At 26.2% G+C, this 22,934-nt stretch overlaps 1 protein-coding gene across 2 annotated transcripts in view; it reads left to right on the top strand.

Annotated features, from left to right (window-relative positions):
* The window catches only part of LOC107450924 (coiled-coil domain-containing protein 186), a 28,902-nt gene extending 7,615 nt beyond the window's left edge, over window positions 1–21,287 (top strand). The window contains exons 3-14 of one of the 2 annotated variants that reach the window (XM_016066867.4): window positions 1,320–1,482; window positions 2,085–2,297; window positions 3,447–3,566; window positions 7,689–7,892; window positions 8,936–9,022; window positions 10,513–10,655; window positions 10,830–11,010; window positions 11,675–11,749; window positions 11,921–12,005; window positions 14,107–14,186; window positions 18,072–18,278; window positions 20,953–21,287. In XM_016066867.4, coding sequence (XP_015922353.3) covers window positions 1,320–1,482; window positions 2,085–2,297; window positions 3,447–3,566; window positions 7,689–7,892; window positions 8,936–9,022; window positions 10,513–10,655; window positions 10,830–11,010; window positions 11,675–11,749; window positions 11,921–12,005; window positions 14,107–14,186; window positions 18,072–18,278; window positions 20,953–21,129 — 1,735 coding nt within the window. In that variant the 3' untranslated portion in view covers window positions 21,130–21,287. The remainder of the gene's footprint in view (window positions 1–1,319; window positions 1,483–2,084; window positions 2,298–3,446; window positions 3,567–7,688; window positions 7,893–8,935; window positions 9,023–10,512; window positions 10,656–10,829; window positions 11,011–11,674; window positions 11,750–11,920; window positions 12,006–14,106; window positions 14,187–18,071; window positions 18,279–20,952) is intronic. The other variant, XM_043043973.3, reaches the window with a different exon arrangement.
* Window positions 21,288–22,934: the final 1,647 nt, after the last annotated feature.

The following is a 22,934-nucleotide window of genomic DNA, read 5'->3' as shown; positions in this document are numbered from 1 at the left end:
ATCGGACAACTCCTTCTTGGTGCATCGATTTATTTGTTATGGAGTGTTCTAATCAATTGTTTTAGTATTTTAATTTATGTTTTCCTTTAAAGTGAAATTCCTTTTTAAATTATTGTCAAATTTTTATTAAAAGAAAATTAAGAATTATTGCCAGCTGAGAATCAAATCTTGTTAAGAAAATAAAAATATTCTACTGATTAAAATTATTCGATGCAGAACAGCTGACTATTTATAAAGCATATTTATTTTTTATTTGTTGAAAAATGAAGATAATTTATTGACTGTCGACTATTTTTATTGTTTCTTACATATTTGGTTGATGAAAACTTAATGCGTATGTGTGTACTGCAAAAAAAAATAATAAAAACAATAGTTTGCTTTGTTTTTTAAATGAACAAAAAATTATGGACATACAATTTTATTTTGACGTTTCAAGTTACTCTTGCCTGCTAACTTTATGAAAATTGCCCTTAATGTTAATGTTGAAAAAATTTGCTTAAAAAGTTGTTAATATTATTTCTCAGCTTTAGCACAATTCAAAAAAGTATTGCTATGTCAGGAAAATGCTCTATATGCCATATTTTGTTAAACAGCAAATGTTAAAAATGGAAAATTGTAAAAAGATTTCAAAACTGTGCTATTTTTAGTATCATCTCAAAAAATTGTTCTTCTTCTAACTTTAGAATTTCCTTAATGCTAAAATAAGACATATTAAGAAAATTTTTGTTAACAATATATTTTATAGATGTAATTAACATGTTTACCAAATAGTTTTAATATAAATTTTTTTAGAAATTATAAATATAAATGTTCTTTTATTTTGCCGTAAAGAAGCAAGAATTTTTTTTTAATTAATTAAATTATTTAGTTATTAGAAATAATGTTGTTATGGTTATAAAAGTTCTGAATTTCTGAGGTAGTTCAAATCATCGAATATAATATCAATATTGCATGTATAATTTATAATAGTAGAGTGTGAATCTAAAATCGACTATAATATTTTCTTTTTCTTTTCACCTATATATTGATTGTTGCCCAACAGACTTTTCTAACTGCAAAAGAAAAAAAAAAGAAAAGAAAAACTTGGGATCTAATAAGTCTTTTCTAACATTTTTTCCTTCAAATTAATGTCTAGTCTAGTCTTTTTCTAACATTTTTTCCTTGAATTAATGTTATTCTCATTATGATTTATTTAAATATGATTTAATATTTAAATTTCATTCATATCTATGTGTGTTATTTTTTTTTTAATTAAAAATTCATTTTTGTTATAAAATTTATATAAGTTAAAAATAAATATCAAGTTTTCTGATTTTCAGACCAGATAATACTATGAATGAAATATTTAAGGCATTAGAAGCTCGAAATGCTATGATGGAAAATGAAATAGCACAGTTAAGGAAAGCATTATATGCTCAAGAGGTAGCATTTAAGAAAGCTGAATCTGAATCAAGGACAGATTTCTTAAGTAGTATTGAAAAGGTATTCTTTTTATTTCATTAATAATTTTTTTTTTAGCATATTTTGTTAAAAGTAATAATCTGTAGCCATACTAGAAGTTTTCCTAGTCAGTTTGGTAACACTTGTAAAATTTTTTGATTACCTTTCTGTGATGTGCTTAGGTTTTTAATTTTTGGTATTTCTGCTCTATGTTTCACTTTGTGTCTCGGTAAATTGCATTTTGTTTTTCTACATAGCATCAGTCTTTGTTTTTGCTCAATATATTTTACTGCAGATTAAGACAAGATAAAAGCCATACAAAATTTCAGAAGCCCAGCAAACAAAACTGAACTAAAAACAGCTACTTGAAATGGCGAATATTTAGCAAGATTTATTCCACAATTTTCAGATATTATGGCATCTTCGATTTCCTTATTTTCAAAACAAAGAATAAATTTGTTTAATACTCTCATCAAGAAAGTGCACTAAAGTTGAAAGACATATCATCTGACCTTATACTTACCATTTTTAATCCAAATGAGCTTGTTCGAAATTATAAAATATTTTTTATATATTATTAACTTCATTCTTTGCATTCATGACTTTTATTTAAAAATAGTAAGGCACTTCATTTTTTCATTTAGCTATCAAAAGAATGTAATACTCTCCGGAAAGATAAAGAAACAATGGTTATCCGTTATGCAAATAGTGAGAAAGAAGTTATCAAAGAGAAAAAGATACGTCAAGAAATGGATAAAAAGTTAAAAGATTTGGCTAAAGAGAGGGATAATTTAATGGCTAAAGTAAAACATCTTAACTCAGAGAACAATCGGTTGTCTGCTTTGCATGAAAGTAAAGTATGTGCTATATTTATTTTATTTTTAATTGAAATATGTTTTAATTAATCTGTTTTGAAATTTGTTCGATGCTGATTGAGATTTAACACAGTTATTTGATACTATATCTATTTGAATGAACTTAATATTGAAATAAGAATTATTATCACAAGATATTTATTTTTATTGTTTGCAAATCATTTTGTAACCTTATACAGTAGGGAACTGATTTTCCGGAACGATCGGGACCATCGCTATTCCGGATAACTGATTTTTCCGGTTTTCTGAATCGCTACAAAAAGCCGTTTGTTTATTGTTAAACCCAACAAAAAAAATGTTTTTTTGGAAATAATCTTAAAAAGAAGAAAAAACGATGAAGGAATACACTAATGATTATTTCCAAAATGATGGTAAGGTAAACATCTTTCAGAAAAGAAAAAAAAATCCTAAAATCTTAATGAGGAAAAAAAATTTTTTTTTTGAAAATGGCGCGAAAATTTATCTAATTTCGTTCCGGTTTTTTGGTTTTCCGGTTTTCTGATTTCCGGATAATGGGTTCTGTACTGTAATAATTTAATCATAATTCTTTAGTTTTTATATTTACATCGGATTATTTTTTTAATTTAAATCTTGTTTTAGTCGAAATTCAGTAATGTATCTTGTTTCTGTTTTAAATTTAGTGAATAAATATTAATTGTGATAGTTTCAGCTGATAGTTTGAAATGAGTATAGAAAATTACAGATATTGAATAAGGGGAAAACTAAAAACATTTAAAGGAATAAATTCATCTTTCTCTAAAAACTAGGTATATTTTTAATAATTCTCAATTCAAAAATTTAACATTGGGATTAACTGAAAATTTTCTAAAACTTGTAGCGAATTTGTATTATGTATATTCAATTTAAAAACAGAGTCCACTGTATTTATAATTCTTAGTTAATTTTTATTCCCTTAACAAAAAATACTTACAAAGGTTTTCAATTCTTAATATCTAAACCAATGAGTTTAAATGTAAGAAACATTAAAACATAAAGTTTTTTTGAAATATTTTTTGAACAAAATCAGCCACTAAAATTGAAATTGAATTCAAATGTGTATGAAATGATTTTATATGTCATAACAACAGTGTTTTTTATTTCTTTTTTTTTTCCTTCTTCAAATTCCTCTAGATGGTTGAAATAGCTAAAGTACAAAAGAATTTTGATAAGCTGAACTCAGATTTTAATGCTCGAGAGATTCGAATAAAATGGCTGCAAAATAACTTAAAAACAGAAATGAATTCTCACCAGGTAATTTTTACTTTTAAATATTTTCCTAGTTTATTTTAATATTACTATAAATTTATGACTTTTTCTTCAAAAAATACTCTAGATCCATTTCCCTTGTTTAGTTAGTTATATTTTCCCATTTTATTCCTTGATTTCTCTAGACTTTTAAAACAATAGCAAAAGTCTGTCTAGGTTTTTCTGAGAGGTACCTATTTTGTGAAAATTAAAAGAAAACATTAAAAATTAACACAAAATATGGATTTATCGTTTTTTAGGGGATACAAAAGTAAAATTTTAAGAAAAATTATTTTGTGAAATTACTGTTTTTCCTGAAGTTGAATTTGTGAAGGTACCACTAAACGGTAGTAAATTTGGCCTGGACAGGCCCCTGAATAGGTTCTTAGATGGAAGACATCCAAATTTTTGAAACCTTTTTTACTGAAGGCTAGTTCATATTTGAAATGATATAAATCTACTTAAAAGATGCGCGTAAAAAGTAAATATTTTATGATTATGCTAAAAGTATGATTACCAATTGTTTGAGTAATAATTTTAACATGACTTATAACCAAAATTTAAATACTAGCATTCTTTAAAATATTGAAGTTCGATGACCTTTTCAAAAGATTAGACAAACAATATTCTTTATTATATGCAATAATTCATAATGCTGATTAGATAGTTTAAAACAACACTTCACTAAGGTAGGATATAAAAACAAGCATCGCTGAAAGCTAAATATTATGTTACTTATGCAGAAGAATTTTAAAAATGAGTAAGTTATATGAAATGATTGAGTTTCCATTACAGGGGTGATTGTGCTCCGGAAAAAATCCTGATTTCCGGATTTTTCGCTAAGTGCGATCCGAAAGTTTCCGGAAATCCAAAGTCCAGAAGTTTCAAGAAATCATCGATCACATATATATATTAAAATTCTTGTATGTTTTATTTAAAAATATTAGAATTGGAATTTATACTTGGCATCTCTTTCATTTGTAAATATTTTTTCTCTTAGAATAATAAATGTGATTAGAAATAAAAGTAAACTTACACATAACTATTCATTTAAATTATGCTGCATATAATTCATTTAGAAGATCATGTTTTGAAAATTTCAATGATTTAAATTTATAAAGATATTAATTTTTTGAATGATTTTACTCAAGAAATTTTCAGGGTTTTTGAGTTGGGCCCACAATCACCTCTGCCATTAGGAAATATAATAAAATAATACATTATTTTCAATAAGTTTTTGTTTGTATTTATTTCTAATGAAAAATATTACAATTGAGTTTTAACAGATTTAGAATGAAAATTAAAAACTTGATTGTAGCAACTATTTCATCTGTTAAATTTTGAGTAAGCTTGTTTATTTGATCAGTTCTATAAGGAGATTTACTTTAATTTTTCTTTTATTGACTTATCTAGTTTGACTTCATTTTCTTTGAGACAGCCCTCTTATCTGTAATCAATTTGTCTTCACATTTTCTGTTTCTTGAATTAGTATTCATCTTTCACATCTATATTTTTTTCCAGAAGCAGAAGGCTGTATTAATCTGCAACATTATGAAATAAACTATCATAAACATGAATAACAAAACAAGAAAATATATTGACTGAAAAAAACTCTGTAAAAAATAATAAAATATTAATTCAGTAAAAAATAAAAATGTAAAATATTCTCAATTTTAATCACTTAGCTCTTATATATAAATGTTAAAAATAAAATTTTCAAGAATTCAAATAAGCACTGGCTGAAGTTTTAAAAACTCTAAATCATTAAAAATTCCAAATTCGAAATTGAAAGGAAATAAATTGGTACTGTGCAAATGAAGTTTTGAAAAATAAAAAACTTAGGGATAGGTGGGAAGTAAAAATTTCCAATATTTAAAAGAAAAGAAAATATTTGCAATGTGTAGCAGAGGATAAATTCTCTACCTCTTTATTCATTTATAAATATGCACTTTTATGCATATTTTTATTCTGTTTATTGAAAAACATGAAGAATTTCAAGTCAGGAAAAGACTTTTAATTAGATGAAAAAGAAATTTTGTTCCTCTTTATTTATTTTTATAGATTGGTTTAATTATATTTGCCATCATATCTTACTATCTTATTTGCTAGCACACAGTTTTTTTGAAAAAAAAAACCTGGCATTGTAGAATTGTGCATCCCAGGAGACGATTCATAACTTATATTATGTATCCCAGGGGATGCATCATGACATTTATTATGCATCTCCAGGAGATGCATCATAACATTTATTATGCATCCCAGGGGATGCCGCTTACCTTTATTTTGTATCCCAAGGAATGCATCATAATTATTTTTATGTGTCTTCCTATAATTGTTAGTGTTTGTTTAGGGAATTTTAGTTGTTAGACAAAGTTTTTAACAATTCTTTTATTATCACCTTATTTCTAGATAGATGTTATTATATACTAATTACATATACTATAGTAGATTCACCGAACTTAATTTTTTAATAAGTCTAAAGTCTAATTTCAGAAAATCGCAAATGTTATAGAAATGCCTTTTAGTATTAATGTCCTATTATTCAGTGAACGGGATTTTTATTAGGTGGTTTTTAATTCTTAATTTTGTTAATTCTGTTTGAAAAAGTGGAAAAATTTTATTTTGGATGATGTTATTCTCTATTATATTACCTTAACTGATTGACATGTACAGTTATCATTGACATCAGTAAAGTCTTTGTGTAAGCTATGTATGCATTTTTATTTTTAGCTTGACAGCAGTGAGGCTGAAAAGGCAGGAGAAAGACATTTTCTTAATTAATTGAACATGAATATGAAAGAGAGTGTTGAACAAATATTTTTTCTCTGTTAAGGAAAAAAAAAAATTTGAGTTCTTGTCATTAAAACTGGTAAAGGAAAATTTAATATTCATCCTAAACAATTTCAAGCTTGAACAGTGTTAAGTAATGAACAATATAAAAAAATAAAGATGCTAAGCTTTAAATCAACTATATACTGAATAATAAATACAACTAAATACCTAAATTGCAAATATCCTTTATGTACTGAAGGTAGCTAAATCGTAAGAAATTTTTTTCATAGGCATTGCCTATGAAAACGAAATGCAGGCAAATGCAATATGCTATTCAAAAACACTATGTTTAACAGAATGACAAAACATTGTAAGAACAGTTTTCAGTATTAAAATCATGATTATGTGTTTAAGTGTGTTGATTAAGTGTGTTAAGTTGTAGTTATTTTTCCACTATGTAAAGGGTTGCATAAATGTTGAGATCTCTTCCTGCATGAATAAGTGACTTGCTACTCATTATGTAATCCAGGTTTGCACAAGATTGATACTGAAAGTGTTTAAATAAACAATTTCATAAACTTGAGACATTCTTTGTTCTTTTTCCTTGTTAAAAATTTTAGAAACAGTTTTGAATATCAATTTCTTAAGACAAAGGTTTCTAATTGAGTGTAAGTGCTAATGGTATTATTTAAATAATGTTGTGATATTTATCATTGAGCTATTACGCCAATACATAATAGATCACATATTATGATAGTTTAACTTACTTAAATATAATAAAATAAAAGTGGTGTAAGTTTTATTAAAAAAGAAAGAAATAAATTTTTAAAAATTGTCATAGCCATTACCCAAAATAGCAACATCATGATAATGACATTAGTATGAATTTATTTTCCTTATGTTCAGTTATACCATGTTGTGCTTGAGCACAATGTATATAGAAGATAAAAATAATTTTATATCTGTGTCCAACTAGCTTAATTCTTAGCATTAATTTTTGTTTTATCTATTAGAAAATTGCATGCAGTTAAACTATTATTTTTTTTCAATGTTAATGTATTATAAAAAATAGTTTGAACTTAGTAAGTTTCTTCTTTTTTTTTTTTTAGTAAAAAAAAAAAAAAGAAAAACACAATTTTTTTTTTTAAAAGTTAAAAATGTGCAATAAACTGAGAAAACGTTAAAAAGCAATATTTTCTAAGCAAATTTCCAATTTAATGCTTTAATTCATTTGAAAGTGATGCTACTGAAATAATTTTTAAGAACAATTCTATATTCTATTTTGAATGTTATGTTTAATGATTAATATTTTTCCTTGCCTTATAGTTAAACTTTTTAATCCAAATTATTTTGAAGGAAACTCAAGCAAAATTAGATCATGTAACTCAAAGATTGAATGAGATGAAGGAAGAAGCTGAGCAAGTTCGTAGGGATTGTCAAGAAATGATAAAATGTTATCAGGAAGGAGAAGAAACAAAATCTGTTAAACTTGATTGCCAACTTAAACAAAAGCAAACTGAGTTGGAAGTACAAAAACAAGAAAAGTGTGACCAAGAGCAGGTAACGCATCTCATTTTTAAAAAAATTTTTACTTGAATGTTTGTTTCCTAAATTTTTGTGTCAATGTTTTGCAAGGGTTTTTTTGTGCATATAAATTTTTTTTTGATGTTATCAAAATTTTGCTCTCTGTAAATTTGATTCAAAGTTTGAATGATTGTCTTTCCTCCTTCCTTATTAAAATACCTTTTGCCTTTCCAATACTTTCCTTTACATACATTTTACTTACCAGTTACCTTTCTTTCATGGTTCACTTTTTGTTTATGTTATTGAAAAAACTTGTATGAGGTAAAAAATTTATTCACCTGAAATGCTTGTCGTTTTCGAAACACGTGGATCAAAGATCATTGAAGTAAATTACTCGAGATATTATTTTTATAATAAATATTTACTTTAGTTAATAAGTATTGCAGGTTTTGGTTTCTGAAGAAAGATTTCTGACTTAAAGGGTTCTCTGACACAAAAAGTTTAGGAACTACTGCAGTATTCAACATTTTATTGTTAATTTTTGGATTTTCAATATAATGTTAAAAAATTTATGTTCTTAAATAGTTGAGCTATTGATTTCTTCAATTAATTTTTTTTTTATAATTGTATACATGTATCCCTACATGACAAAATGTTCTTGTGTTAGTTTAGCATTTTTTTAAAATAATTTTTTTTTAATATCTGTATAAATTTGAAGGTAACATTAATTTGGTATGTCATTATATTTAAATTTTCTCTTTTTATCTCTCTTTCTTATTAATTTTTGCGATAAAGAAAGATTAAATTAATTATTTTAAAAAAATTTATTTGTTTTTAGCATTTTGCATTTGAAGTTGTAAATTGATTATTTTTATTATTATTGATAGCATTAAGATTAGATTTTTTGTTCTTCTTTTTCATTGACTACAAAACCTGTAATTTTGATCTTGAATATTTCTACTTTTTCTCATTAGTTTTGTCATTTTTTTCAGTCATCTATAATTTTTCTTATAATACATTTTTCTCAATGTTTAACTTTTTGAAAAAAAATTAAAATTTTTACTAATATTTTTACTTAGGTTTACCAGCTGTTGAGACAAGAATTAGAAGCTTTAAAAAAGAAACAAAGATCAACTATGGAAGAAAATAGTTCTCTTACTCTAAAAGTGAGGGCAATATTCAAATTATACATATCTATTTTTTACCAGCTATAATTAAGGGAAGATTGTGTGACTGGTTTATTTCTTGTATTAAATTTTATAACTTATGCTGATTCTTTCTAAATGCTTAGTGCACTACATTTTTGTTATTTCTTTCATCAGAAACAATTATCATATTTTTTTGTTTTTATTTAGAAGTTTTTTATATCTAGTATGTTAATTGTTCATTCTATATTGATATCATAATAAAGATACAGTGAAACCACCTGTTATGGACATTCCTCCTAAACAGATGCCTCTCAATATGGACATATTTTTAATTCCCCATGGATTTTTTATGAATAAACCTTTATGTACATTCTCTGCATAGCGGGCACTCGTGTAACCGAAAACGGACAGTAATATTTGCCCTTAAATGTTATTGTATATCTCTTTAAACCGGACACTACTTTTTCTAAATTTGAAAAAAAAAATAATAACTTTCTGCTTTAGCTTGCAAGAAAAAAAAAAGTAACTTTTCACCATTTTTAAAGCCTGTAAATTTTTGCCTTATCCATAACCATAAATGTTGTTAAGCTATTTCACTATTAGGGAATCAATCTTTCTCCTGTCACCTTGCCTTATATTTGCAAGGAAAAGAGAAAAAACGATACTGCTCTTGTCAAATAATTCCGACATCACCATCTTTTGATCTTTTCATCAGTATAATGCAAGTTATGAGACCCCTCAAGTTAAAATGAAGTCTTAAATGCTCTCAATGCTTTTTCCCCTCTGAAAATTTCTTTCATTTTCTTATCAATTTGAAGACTATATTTAGCACAGCTGGGGTAAAAAAAGGAACAGAAATATAATCTTTGAGTTGTTGATATAAAGGAAACATTTATTTCAGACTTTTGATAGATGATCAATTGTGAATAACTAACTCCATAGGTCCTCATGCCTTACAGGCATACATTGATAGGTAGTGTAATCAAGTGATAGGAAGTGTAAACTTAATAATTGAAACCGACTGAGGACTAAAATCTCCTATTCGGTATCATATGACCAACTCGAACATCTGTGTTAATATGAAAATTTATTTTTTTGTAGCTACATCTAGAATTATGTATTTATATCAAACTTTTTCATATATTCTTTGTATATAGAAAAAATATTTTTTGAAGTTTAAATAAATATCCTTCTAGATGGATATTGTAGATTATTTAATTATTTCTATATATTTGAAAGTATTCTGAAAAGAGTTTTTGGCGTTAAACTTGTTAACTAGGATACCCTGCCTGTAAATGAAAAACTCTCATAAACTGAAAATTTTTTCGGTCCCAAGAAAGTTCGCTTAACCGAGGTTTCGCTGTATTTAGTTTCTATTTGCTGAAAAAATTTGTTATTTGTAATACTACTGCTTCTTAAAAAAGTTTTCTTCAAACAACATCAATCAATATTTTTAAACTACCTTAATTTTTGTTTTAAATTACTTACTCTTGGAATTTTGTATTTAGATTCATAATTTAGAAAAACAGAGACTGGAGTATGAGCAAAATTTAAGTAAACTTAAAGATTCTCAAAATATATTAAAACAAGAAGTTGTTGATTTAACTGCTCGTCTGGCTGAAATGGAGACTTTACAGCTACAGTTAGAAAGGTACTAATTTGCTTATTTTTTATTCTTACTCCAAAATTTTTCGTGACAGTTGGCATTGTTTATAAATGAGAAATTTTTTTTAATTTAATGTTTTTATTTCAAAAAAGTTTTTGTTAAAAATATTTCATTTTTTGTTATTTCTAATTTCATACATTTATGTTTTTAAATTTCTAGAGAAAAAGAGAAATCAAATGCAAGCTTGAAAGAAGTTGAGAGACTTCGTTCAACAAATGCTGAACTACAATCTGATATGAATGCTTGCCATGTAAAGGAGGGAGAACTTTTAAAGTTTACTGAAGGTGTCACAGACACAAATGTTAAACTGCAGTCTGCTTATAGTTTGTTGGAAATTAAGGTGATAATTTGGAATTTAAAACATAAAAATGGAATCTCTTCATTCAATTTTTCAAATAAGTACAAATTTTAATTTTATGTTACTATTAATATCTTTGTCTAAGAAAATATTGCCTTATGAGTCTTTCATTAAATTATATATCTTATTTTTCTTATAATTTTTCTTATTCAAAATTTTTATTCTTTCTCTATTAATAAATTAGTAGTAGTTGTGCATTACCATTAAAGAGCTCTAACCTCTTTTTTCCTTCTCATCGTAGTGTCAATTATAATTTTAGACACAAGCAAACAAGATTACAATATGCACTGCAATAGTTTGCTTTACAAGTTTTGCATTGGGCGTCATATCATTTATCTGACTGAAACTATGATGAAGCCTGACAGACTTTGAAACAGATAGATTTTATATTTTTTATTTATAAAAGTGTAATTAGTTTATAATTATCTTTGTGTTTATTATTTATACGATCAATAGTTAATAATTCTTTGTGAAAAGTCCCTTTAAAATACATATTTTCTATGTCAAGAAGAATATTAGGCCTTGGAAAATTTCTGTGTGTTTGATAATTAACTGTAAATTATTCAAATTTTACATTTAGCTTTATAAGATGTGCTATTATCATTGATCTATTGATATACTTCATTACTTTTTCTTTATTGAATAGGCTCAAGCACTAGAAGAAGAATTAGCTGAAGTCAAGCAACAACTTGCTGATTATCAAGAAAAATACTTACAGTCTGTAAGCTATATTTGATGCTTATTATTTTGTTTTTAGCTGTCTTCAAAAAGCATAAACTTACAAAATTAATAACAGCAGAAAAATGATACAACAATAAAATAAATGTATGTTTTATAAATGTTCCTTAATATTTCTTTTTTCCAAAATTTTATATTCTCTTGTTTTGTATAGGTATCTGAAGCAGAAAGAGTTCACAAAGAACATGAGGAAGAAGGCCAGCTATTAGCACGAAAACTAGCAGAAAAAATTAAAAATGGTACGATAATCTTAGATTTTGTTTACAACTACTATATTTAAATTTTACTTTACATGCTCTTTAATAAAATTCATAATATTGTCATTGATTTATATTTGAAAAAGTAAAAGAAACATTTTGCAGACATGTTAAGAATAATAATGGCAAGAATAATATAATAATGAATATATTCATTATTTTACTCTAAATAAAATACTTTTCTACCATTTTTAAAATACTTCTAAATTAAATAAGGTATTCAAAATCTCAAGTGTGAAATTATTTGCAATTGCATTATTTTAGGAATACTATTTTGCAACTTATTAATTAACATTAAAAACTGATTAATAATAAGTTTTATTATTTTTTAAATCAATTTTGTGTTCAGGATTCATAATTTTTCTTGGTAGCTCAATGATAAATTAATCCGTGCACTCTAAATATTTTAGTGTAAAAGCAGTAATAAATTTGATAATAAATACAATGATATTTATCAGTGTTGAGGAAAACGTCATTTAATTTTGATAAAAATTGTGCTCAAAACTATGTGTAAACTTTCTTCAGTTGATTTTGCATTTTAATCTTTACCTTAGCATTGTCGAAATTGTTTTAAGATTATTTTCTCAAACTATAAAAATTTGCTTTAATAAATATAAACCAAACTAATCTAATGAGAGAACAGTTTTTAAGAGAATATTAAAATTTAAGAATAATTCTTCTTTAGATTTGAATCCAATTAAGAGTTTGATAAGTAAGAAAATTATAGAACAGCTTATTGAAGGATCATTCACTAATTTATCTTTGTAATAGAGTTTTATTTTCTTTCTTTATGCATAATTTACCATTTATAATTTGATTCCGTATTTCAATAATCAGTTACTTCTCATAGGTTGCATGAAGGAAAAATTAAAAAATGTTAATACAGGTGAAACACATGTTTGGTACCGTGAGTGAGTCAGCAATCAATTATTGATGTATTTTACATATTTATCAGGAAATTTTCAAACTGATTATCGCTTAACATGAAAGGAAACTGGACACAGCACAGATAATAAGCATGTGAATAAAATCCTTATCATTCATTTTGAGGAATGCTATTTCTATTTTCTTCCTTTGTTAGAAGTAGCAGATAGTTAAATAAATAAAGTAGTAAAAATAAAATAATTAAAACTTTTATGCTTGCTTATTTTAATTTGTTTGGCTCATAATAGTATTGTTTGCATACGTTAACGTAGTACATAACATGTATTAATAATACGTAATAAATTGTCTTCATGATGCATTTCTTGATGTACGAAATTTGGTTAACATGAAATAATTATGATAATTCCACTGATTTTGTGTAAAAGAGGCTTGATTGTATTTTACTATATTTAATTTTAGAGAAGAGAGTGATTTTATTGCAAATAAAGTTGTTCTCTTTTTTTCCCCTTATAAAATTATATTTTTTAATTTCTTAATTCTAAAGAAATGAAATAAGCTAAATAATGGTGTTATATTACAAAATTTGGTTTTTTAAAGAGTTTTGAGTCAGCTGTATTAAAATTTTTTTTAAATTTTTGATCTATGCATATTTTTTTCAATGACAGCAATTATTCATTGTGTAAGTTTCGAAGTTCAATGCTTGTAGAACTAAATGAGTGTTTTTTATTTTTGTTTGAATTGTTCTAAGTACCTGTATTAACTATGACTTCCAAATTTAAAACCTTCCAATCAAAGTTTCTGCTAATCATTAGATTGTTTAAAGAGCAATTGCATTATTATTATTTAATGTTTGGTAACAAATAAAAGAAAAGTTAGTTTTTCTGCCTTTAAGATAGAAGGACAATTATGCCATTTAAACCCATGGAAGTTTTTAAATTGAGATACAGATAGAAAAAAAAAACTGTTTATAAAGCAAATTTTTGTTGTACATTTTATTAATACAATGATCATTTAAAGTTACAGATAAACATTTTAAGTCTGATTTAAGTATTTAAATTTAAACTCATGAAACATTTAAAATTTTATGCTGAATTTAATTTCTTAGTTTTTCTTATTTTATTTATTTTTTGTATTTCTTAAATTTTTTTATTTTACTATCGCATCATTTTTCATTTTACTTTTTGTGTGTTAAATTTAGTTGAAAAGCTTAGTATGAAGTTGGATGAATCTGAAAATGAAAATAGAGTTCTAAAACGACGACATCTTGCCAGTATTAAGGTATTTCAAGAAACCTTTGAAATCATAAATTTTTTTGATGTTTTTATTTAAAAAAAATTTATTTAATACTATGCTTAATTTATTTTGCATTATAAGGAAAAACTTTTTTTTCCAGAGTTTTCAGCTAGTGATATTACACTTTAGTAGAATTTGTATTTTAATGTACAAATACAAGAAATTTGTTTTAAAAAAAGTTGTTTATTGGGCTTTACTTATCGTTCAGGTGTTCAGTTTTAATTTTGTTTTAAAATCTTTATTTTGTTTTATGTATGTATGTTTTTCAATTGTAATCAAAATAGTTTTTTTTTATTCAATTTATTTCAAACCACATTCTCAAAATAATTATTGGTAATAGTTTAATAATAAATCACTCAAATGAATTTCTATTCCCTACTTAGAGTTTCTAATATTAAAAAGATCAGATTTGACACATTTTATTTAAAAAACTGCTCTTTGATTTATTATTCAAATTAAATAAAAATTAATTTGTGGAATTGTAGTTAATAAAATTACTAATAAGGAAAACATCACTATTACTGATGTAAAAATAATAAAGAAGGAATGATCTTTGACTTTTTGCTCCCAATAAGTCTCTTATGAATTATGCTGTTGTTAACTTTTTAGACTAATATATTATATTACATATTGTGCTAAGTAGTCTGAATTATTAGATTTGAATAACCTTTATATTAATGTAAGTTACAGTTAACAAGAGCACTTTACAACAGGAACACTTTTAACAGTTAACAAGAACACTTTTAACAGTTAACAAGAGCACTTTTAACAGTTAACAGAACACTTTTAACGGTTAACAAGAACACTTTTAACAGATTGACAAAAACACTTTACATCAACACACAAAAAATATGAAGTGCAACACAATGGACTACATTTATTTAATTCTACTAAGCTTTCAACATGAGTGGCTAATACTTATACATTGATTAAAAAATTTTCTTCACAAAAGTTGTATAAAATTGTTCTAATAAACTTCAAAACGTGGTGTACAGTGCACCAAAAGAAAAAAAGAGGACCACTCTGTATAACTTTTGATCTAATGATCTAACCTTCACATTCTAGCACTCATTCTTAATGGTTCAAGGGAGTGACCTCAAATAAGCTAATTAATTAGTGCAGATGATATATTAAGTTACGATAACAGACACAGAAACATACCTTTTTTTAAATGGATTTGGATTTCTAACTCCCAAAATATAGGGGGTAGCCAAAATCTGGAAAATATGGTCCCAATAGTTTGGTCAGGAGAGCAGTCCAAAGTTTTGACTCCTTAATGTTATTTTTTGCGTATTTCACTACATATCATGAACTTTTTAAGTGAATTGAAAAAGTTTTGCACGTAATTATAAAATTTGTTTATCGAAAGATAGTTCCATGAAAAAGAATAAATCTTAGTACATCTTTATTACTTTTTGTTATTTATGTAATAATAGTCAAAAAAATGTTGAATTCTAAAACATAAAATTTTTATGGCATTTTAGAATTTTTCATGGTAAAATACAAAATTTAAACAAATTTGTTAGAATAGTTCTCGATAAATAAAATTTTAAATATATGACCTCTTTAAAATTCGATTTCTCAGGAACTATTCAACCGAACTTGCTTAAATTTTGTATTTTTCCTTGTAAGATTGCATACTTTAAAATGATGTAAAAAATTATGTACCTTACAATTCAAAAATTTTCAACTATTGTTCAATAAAATGATAAATATTTGTTAAAATTTATTTTTTGCGTGGAATAATGTTTTTATGAACAAATTTCCTAATTGTGTGCAAGTTTTTTTGATTCGCTTAAAAAGTTCTTGTGATAGGGCGAAATATGCAAAAAATAAAATTAACGTCCACACTTTGGATTGCTCTCCTGACCAAACTATTGGGACCATGTTTCTCAGATTGCAGTTATATTGCCGTATATTTTGGGAGTTAGAAATCCGAATTCATTGAAAAAAAGCTGTTCATTTCGAGAAAATATGTTTTTGTGTCTGCTTTTGTAACGTAAATTATCGTCTGCACTATTCAATTAGTATATTTGAGGTCAACTCATTGAACCATTAAAATTGTGCCTTAAAACGTGAAGACCTGGTTATTATATCAAGAGTTACTCAGAGTGGTTCCTATTTTTCCCTTTTCGCACACTGTACATTAGTAAAAATTTCTTGTGTTTCAGACAGTTTCTCTAATCTAAGTTATATAATCAATACCACCAACCTTTACAAAATCTGCATATTATTCATAACTTTATAATAAACTTGTTTTAATTGTACTAATTAGATAAAATTGCATTGAAAAGTGTATTAGTTATAATTTTATATAAAGTAGATGTAGTTTTGCTTATGAAAGCCCAAGTTAATGTCTGAAAAATATCAGTCTAATTATTTTGGGATTAAAACTATTCAAAACTTAATAATATGTATTACTATAAAAATATAATTTTACTTAGCCTGCTATTTACACAGTGGCAGTAAACAAGGTAGGTAAAGCAGAAATCTGTTAGCCCTAGCCTAAAAAAGTTTTGTTAAATAAAAACTATTAGTGAAATCAAGAAGTTCAGTTTTCCTAGTACAATAAACTCCAGATTTTCCAAGGTTGATTTATTTGCACTTGACTTTTTTTTGCAATAATAAACAACTTAGCCTTTAAAATTGAAGATTAATAAATTCATAAAAATGGAACTATTTAAGAGTTTTGAAAACAACATACTAACAAACATTCATGTTTGTAGCCCAGGTGCTTACAATTAATCAAATAGTGTGTCTGCTTTTAAACATTGCAGCTTCAAGTGCAATACCTGAATAAAAATGAGAATTGAAAGGGTGAAAATGGAGAGATATTCATAAATAGCAAGATAATGTGAATTAGGGTTTACAGCTGATGAACTACAAATGCAGAATGAAGTTCAAATTTCAATTAATAGATAGCAAGGAAAGAAACATGTTTTTTTCTGTCTTGCTTTTATATGATGAATAAGAATGAATTATCCTCAGTCATTTATTTTTGTAACATGTAACACATTCTTGGAACTCTTATCAGTTTTGAAACAGTTAACTAACAAATGAGTATGGTCCCATACAACCCCTGATACGTTTATACCCCTGGAATGAATGAAGAAAAGAATGAATCAGAGGTTTGAATAACTTAGCAGCCATATGCAGGATTTCAGAATTGTTGTGACAACAACAATTCTGAATTTAGTTAATTCTGTGAATTTAGTGAATTCTATTATTTAGTTTTAGCTTTGTTACTGATAAGAGTTTCTAAAAATCATGCATACACAGTAACTTTTTATAAGAACTAATTCACATGTATTGAACATTGTTTTGTGCCTTCTTTTTTCAATAGTGTATGAACTCCTAAGTTAAAAGTCTGCTTGTGCCTGTTTTATTGTAGTCTCCTGCCTTTCTAGCACCAAGAAACAAAAAAAGTTTAAAGTTGACTTTTTCATACAGCAATTAAAAAAAAATGTAAAAAAAGAAAATGTTAAGAAAACTGCTAATAATAGATAATAAAAGATTGTATAATTTTTATTAAAAAAATTGATGTGTGTTATTTTTAATTGATTTGCAGATTGTCCTCGAATTTGCTTATCCTCGCTAGGTAGGCAACTTAATTCCTTGGATAATCGGGAGTTTACTGTATTGGAAAGAATAACCATATGCCTTTAAGAGCTAATTATTACACACCTCTGTTAGGCTGGGAGTTGTCATTGCCTCACGAAAGCAGGCTTGAAGAATCATAGTTTTTTTTATTTTTAATTTTTCTGACATGTGATATCTAGCATTGTGTTAAGGATTAAGTAGTGTATGTGAATGATAGTTTATTTTAATATATGTTGGTATGATTACTCATGTTGATATATTTGACGTTAGGAACTTTCGAGAGAACTTCAAGAATGTAAAAGAAGGTTAGATGGGGTAGACATTCGTAATGGTATTAGAACTGAAACTAGTAGTTTGGGTTCTAGAGCAAGCTCTGCTGCATCCTTAGATGTGATGAGCTCTAATGAGCATAAAGCAAGTGCAATGTACCCTTCATCTTCATCTCAGTCATTAAATGAAAAGCCTTCATCAAATGAAGTAATTTTTACAAATATTTATGCTTTTTGTTTTTTCATATGTGAATTAATTTTTCCAAATGTGTCATCTTTTCTTTATTTCTTGATTTGAAAAATCACATAAAACGAAAGAAAAATTTGATAATGTTGCTTTCTGTAGTAAGTTTAAAAATATATCCAAAAGAGTTTATTTGATCTAACAATAATTCAGACCCCCCTCCCTCTGCAAGATGCAGGAGATGTATTTGCCTATTAGTTTAAATAAATTCAATACTAAACAAGTTGCTTTTTTTTTATTCTAAACTTAATGCTGCCCGGACATTCAAAATACTGGCAAGAAAAATCATGTTATATTTTACTACCTTTACAAATACATGTACAGTGTCAATTTAAAGGTAATTTTTTTATAAACATAGTTGAACAGCTGACCCAATTTTTTTTTCTTGGTTTACGATTACTAATATTCAACTCTGTAGCCTTGAAATTTTGAAACCAATCCGGAAGACAAGGAAACTCCTGGATCAAGTATTATGAGAAATTGCCTTCGTGCAGGATTTTTTGATGGAACTAACCCACATTTGCGTTGCAAAGAGGAAAAAGAAGGAACCTCCCACGGCTAGCTGACAGCAAGGGGACTCTAACCTATGATCACTGAGGATACTTTTGCATCAGAACTGTGGTTGGTGCAAGACAGATGTGGAATTCGTATCAACCAGAAAATTTTGGTGGAGAGCTAGCTCTGAACATTACGGGTTATTCAGAGAAACAGACATTCTGAAGTATATTAAGGTCCAAGGTATGAAATAGGCCAGACATATTTTAAGGATGAATGATAATAGAACGACAAAAAAAATCTTTCTTGCTAAGCCAGTAGGAGTTAGAAGATTAGGCAGGCCCATATTGAGGTGGGTGGGACTGCATCTAAAGTAATTGGTACTAAAAGAAAACACAAATATTTATAATTCTAAATAGATAAAACTTCTTTGAAAAAAAAACGTGCTAAAAAGCAGCAAAAATTTCAAAAAAAGTAGCAATAATGGAAACGAAGGAAATAAAAATAAAAATATGACCACCGAAGCCGACGTCTTCAGGGGGTACCGGCCCGGTAGCCGAAAAACAAAACCATTTCTAATTGAGGGAGAAGCAAATGCCTAAATTAACTCCCTCAGTACCCGATGGTTTTGTATAGAAGTCCAGGAAAATACATGAAATGCAAATAACAAATTTAGAAAAGAAACTCAAACAAAATGATCAGAAAAATTATTTATTATTTTAATGACAGTAAAAAGTATGTGCAAGTTATACTTTCTTATATGTTGTAATAAAAACTTATCAACTTTAAAGTTATTTAAGGCTAGTTCTATTTAACCTATTTACATTATGACTAGCATAAATAGCTAGAAATTTTTTAATTGATATCATGTGGTCATCTGACTAGTATTACATAAAGAGCAGAGCGTCTTTACCTTCCATGGCTTGGCTAGTTTTGACTTTCTTTTGTAAAAGCCAAGTAATTGACCAAATTGCACATTCTCCAATTCTGTTTTAACCATTCTGAATTTACACTGATGTATTGATTAAATGGTAACACAACAATGCTGATAAAAATATACTTAAAATAGTATATAAACTTATTTATGCCTAAGAATTAAGAATATAGTAGTATGAAGAATGTTTTGTTGTTAAAGATGTTTAAATTATTATTTCTTGAAGAAAAATTGGTTATTCTTGGGAAACAGTGCTTGAAGAAATATGTTGATGAATTATTGTAGGAAATTATTATTATCCCTTTGTCCATTCATTTTAAGTGATGAAGCTTAACTAATTTAGTGACAAATCAGAAACTGATAAATAATAAATCAAAGTAAAATTAATCTTCATTTTTAATCTAAATATTACTACTAATAGATTTTGAAAATGGCTTGGAGGGTGTGGCTGCAGAGGCAAGCTCTATAGGACACCTTCATCCATCAAGTTATCAAAAATACAATTGTAAGTGTGTCATTATTTTATTATTCTAAGATGTTACCTTAGAATAATTTTCACCAAGGAAAGGAATTCCATATTTGATTCAAGGTTGTTGTAAGAAAAGATTACCAGTTATGTTAATGATTATTTTTTATTGTAAAAGGGATAAAATAAGATAATAATTACTTTTTAAATGCCAGGAAATGTGTTAAGCACATTTCAGCATGACAAGTAGGAACATATCAACCAATTAAACAAAATTTTCTAAATAAATATTTAGTTTGAAGATTTTATGTATAGATTTGTACAGATAGGAGATTAGTAGATAAAATTACATTTTTTGAAAGTTCATTTTATAGTGTGTTATTGTCATTCTATTTTCATATCACAACATGCATAAATAGTGGGGCTTACACTAATTTTTTTTTTTTTTGCTTCTAATTTCTTGTTAATAATAATTATAATTAAAAAAAAAATAATGAGTCAAACTCTACTATAATGATATATTTAACAATGATTTTCTATCAAATATCTTGTAGTGATTGTTTTAAAGTATATTTGTTTGTTACTGAAGGGTAGTTAAATTTGATAAAAAAAATTTATCTGTTCTTGAAATGATATTCCTAGGTACAAATGTTTTCCTACTGCTTGACACTTCTCCATTCTTGTATTTTTTTTTTTTTTTTGTAAGGAGCTGCTGAATAATAAAAATATTTTTTTTATAATAGAAAATCGATAATGATTTACCTGGAATAGATAAAGAGATGTTAATAGAGAAGATTATAAAGCTTCAGAAGCAACTAGTTGCAAAAAATGAGAGAATTGACTTCCTTAAAGATCACATTGTTCATCTAGTGAAAGAAATGAAAAAGAAATGCAAGTGTGATGGATTAAAAACAGTTTAGGAATGCCAAAACTTTTTTTTTGACTGCCTTATATATCATTCTATATTTGTGTAAAATTCTAATATAACTTATATCTATACGGAAATTGTAAATTTATGTATAATTGTACTATATTATTTTTTTCTCATATATTTAATAAAATTTAATTTTGTTGATTCCTTTAGTGTGTTGTTTTTCTCTGATATTAAAATTTAAAAAAGAACTAGTTTATCTTTCAAAATATAATTATATAAGTTCATGGTATGAAAATACCAAGATTCGTGTGATATGGTAAAACTTTCTATTTCTTTTCAAAAAATTTTTCATGATTCATAAAAAGCAAGCATATATTAATTTAGTTATATAAATGTTGTAATATAATTTATTGCCACAATCATCTTTGTGACCTTGCTGTTTTGGTTTTTAATTTAAAGTTATAGTAAAGTTAAAATTGACTGTGTGTGCAGACTTGCTAACTTTTACTCTTTCCAAGAAACTATTTACCTAGTGGTAGTGAAAGAGAAATTGAAATGCCATAAATTGTCCATAAAATTAACTATTCACAATTGTTATGACTTGCACTCATTTTCTTTTTTATAACTTGCTCTTATATATAAGATTGATTTATTTGCTTTTAGTATTAGTTAAAATCATATTAAATTTAAAGATCCAAGAATTAAAAAGAAATTTATAAGATTCATTATTACAGTAAATATAAAAATGAAATGCTACAGAAAATCCATAGTTGTTGGCATCTTAGCATATGTTTCATAGCATCATAACCTTAAGCAATTGTTATGTCTATGGTATTTATATTATGAGCTCTTGCTTTTAAATAGGGTAATATTAAATTATTATGTTAAAATTCCATTATTTTTAAAATTCTTAATTTATGTTATGATTCAAAATTATTTGGGAATGATTTTAAAATAATTAATTTTGTTGCATCTTGTTCTTATGCTTTTTTTAGTTAACTTAGTGATTTGTTTGAATTTTTTTAAAACTTTTATTTAGTTTTTCCAAATCATTTTTTCATAAATATTTCTTTGAAATACATTTTATCTTTGTCATGTAAGAATAAAGGAAATTCAATTATTGACTCAATGGCAATGTGAATAGATTTCTATGGATTTTTTAAAAATACTTTCTATCTATTGTCCCAAAGATGTAAAAGCAAATGTACAGATAAGTGTTCAAATGTATTTACTGTTTTAGAAAAGATAATGGAGCCATAACTAAATATAAATCTTTTCTAATTAGTAAACATTATGTATTGTTATCTTAAAATTTTCTTTTGTTTACAAGCCGAATCAAACTGGCTACTGCTGTACCTACGGATGCTTTTAGGTGTGAAATTTTCTGAAGCATCCCTTTAAGTGTTTTTAAGCATTTAGCACTTTTTGCATTGACTAGCGCATCAATTACATTGACAAGAGATATAATTACTTAAGCAACAGTTTTCTTAAAGTAAGAATCTAAAAAGAAGTTTTGCTTAAATTGAAGAAAACCTACCATTTATTGAAAAAGTCCAGATACCACAATATTCCATTTACTGCCGAAACTTGAAAGCATAATTTGATTTAAATGCAAATTGTGGTATAATTGCTATTTTTTCTCTATATAACAACAATTTATTTTAACAGAAAAAAAAATGCTTTTTCAAATACGGAATTTTGCATTTGTAAAACCAAGCATCATCAGGAAAGCAATTGTTACTTCAGAAAGTCCCACAGTGGACTGATCGTTAAGACACGGTTCCCAGCAGATCACCGAAGTCAAGCATCACTGTCTGCGGGTGGGTGACCACTTGGATTAGTCTGCGTAGG

Source organism: Parasteatoda tepidariorum, chromosome 11, assembly GCF_982258835.1.
Source record: "Parasteatoda tepidariorum strain Cologne lab strain chromosome 11, Ptep-v5.0, whole genome shotgun sequence".
NCBI lineage: Eukaryota > Metazoa > Arthropoda > Arachnida > Araneae > Theridiidae > Parasteatoda > Parasteatoda tepidariorum.
This window is presented reverse-complemented; position numbering and strand designations above follow the sequence as displayed.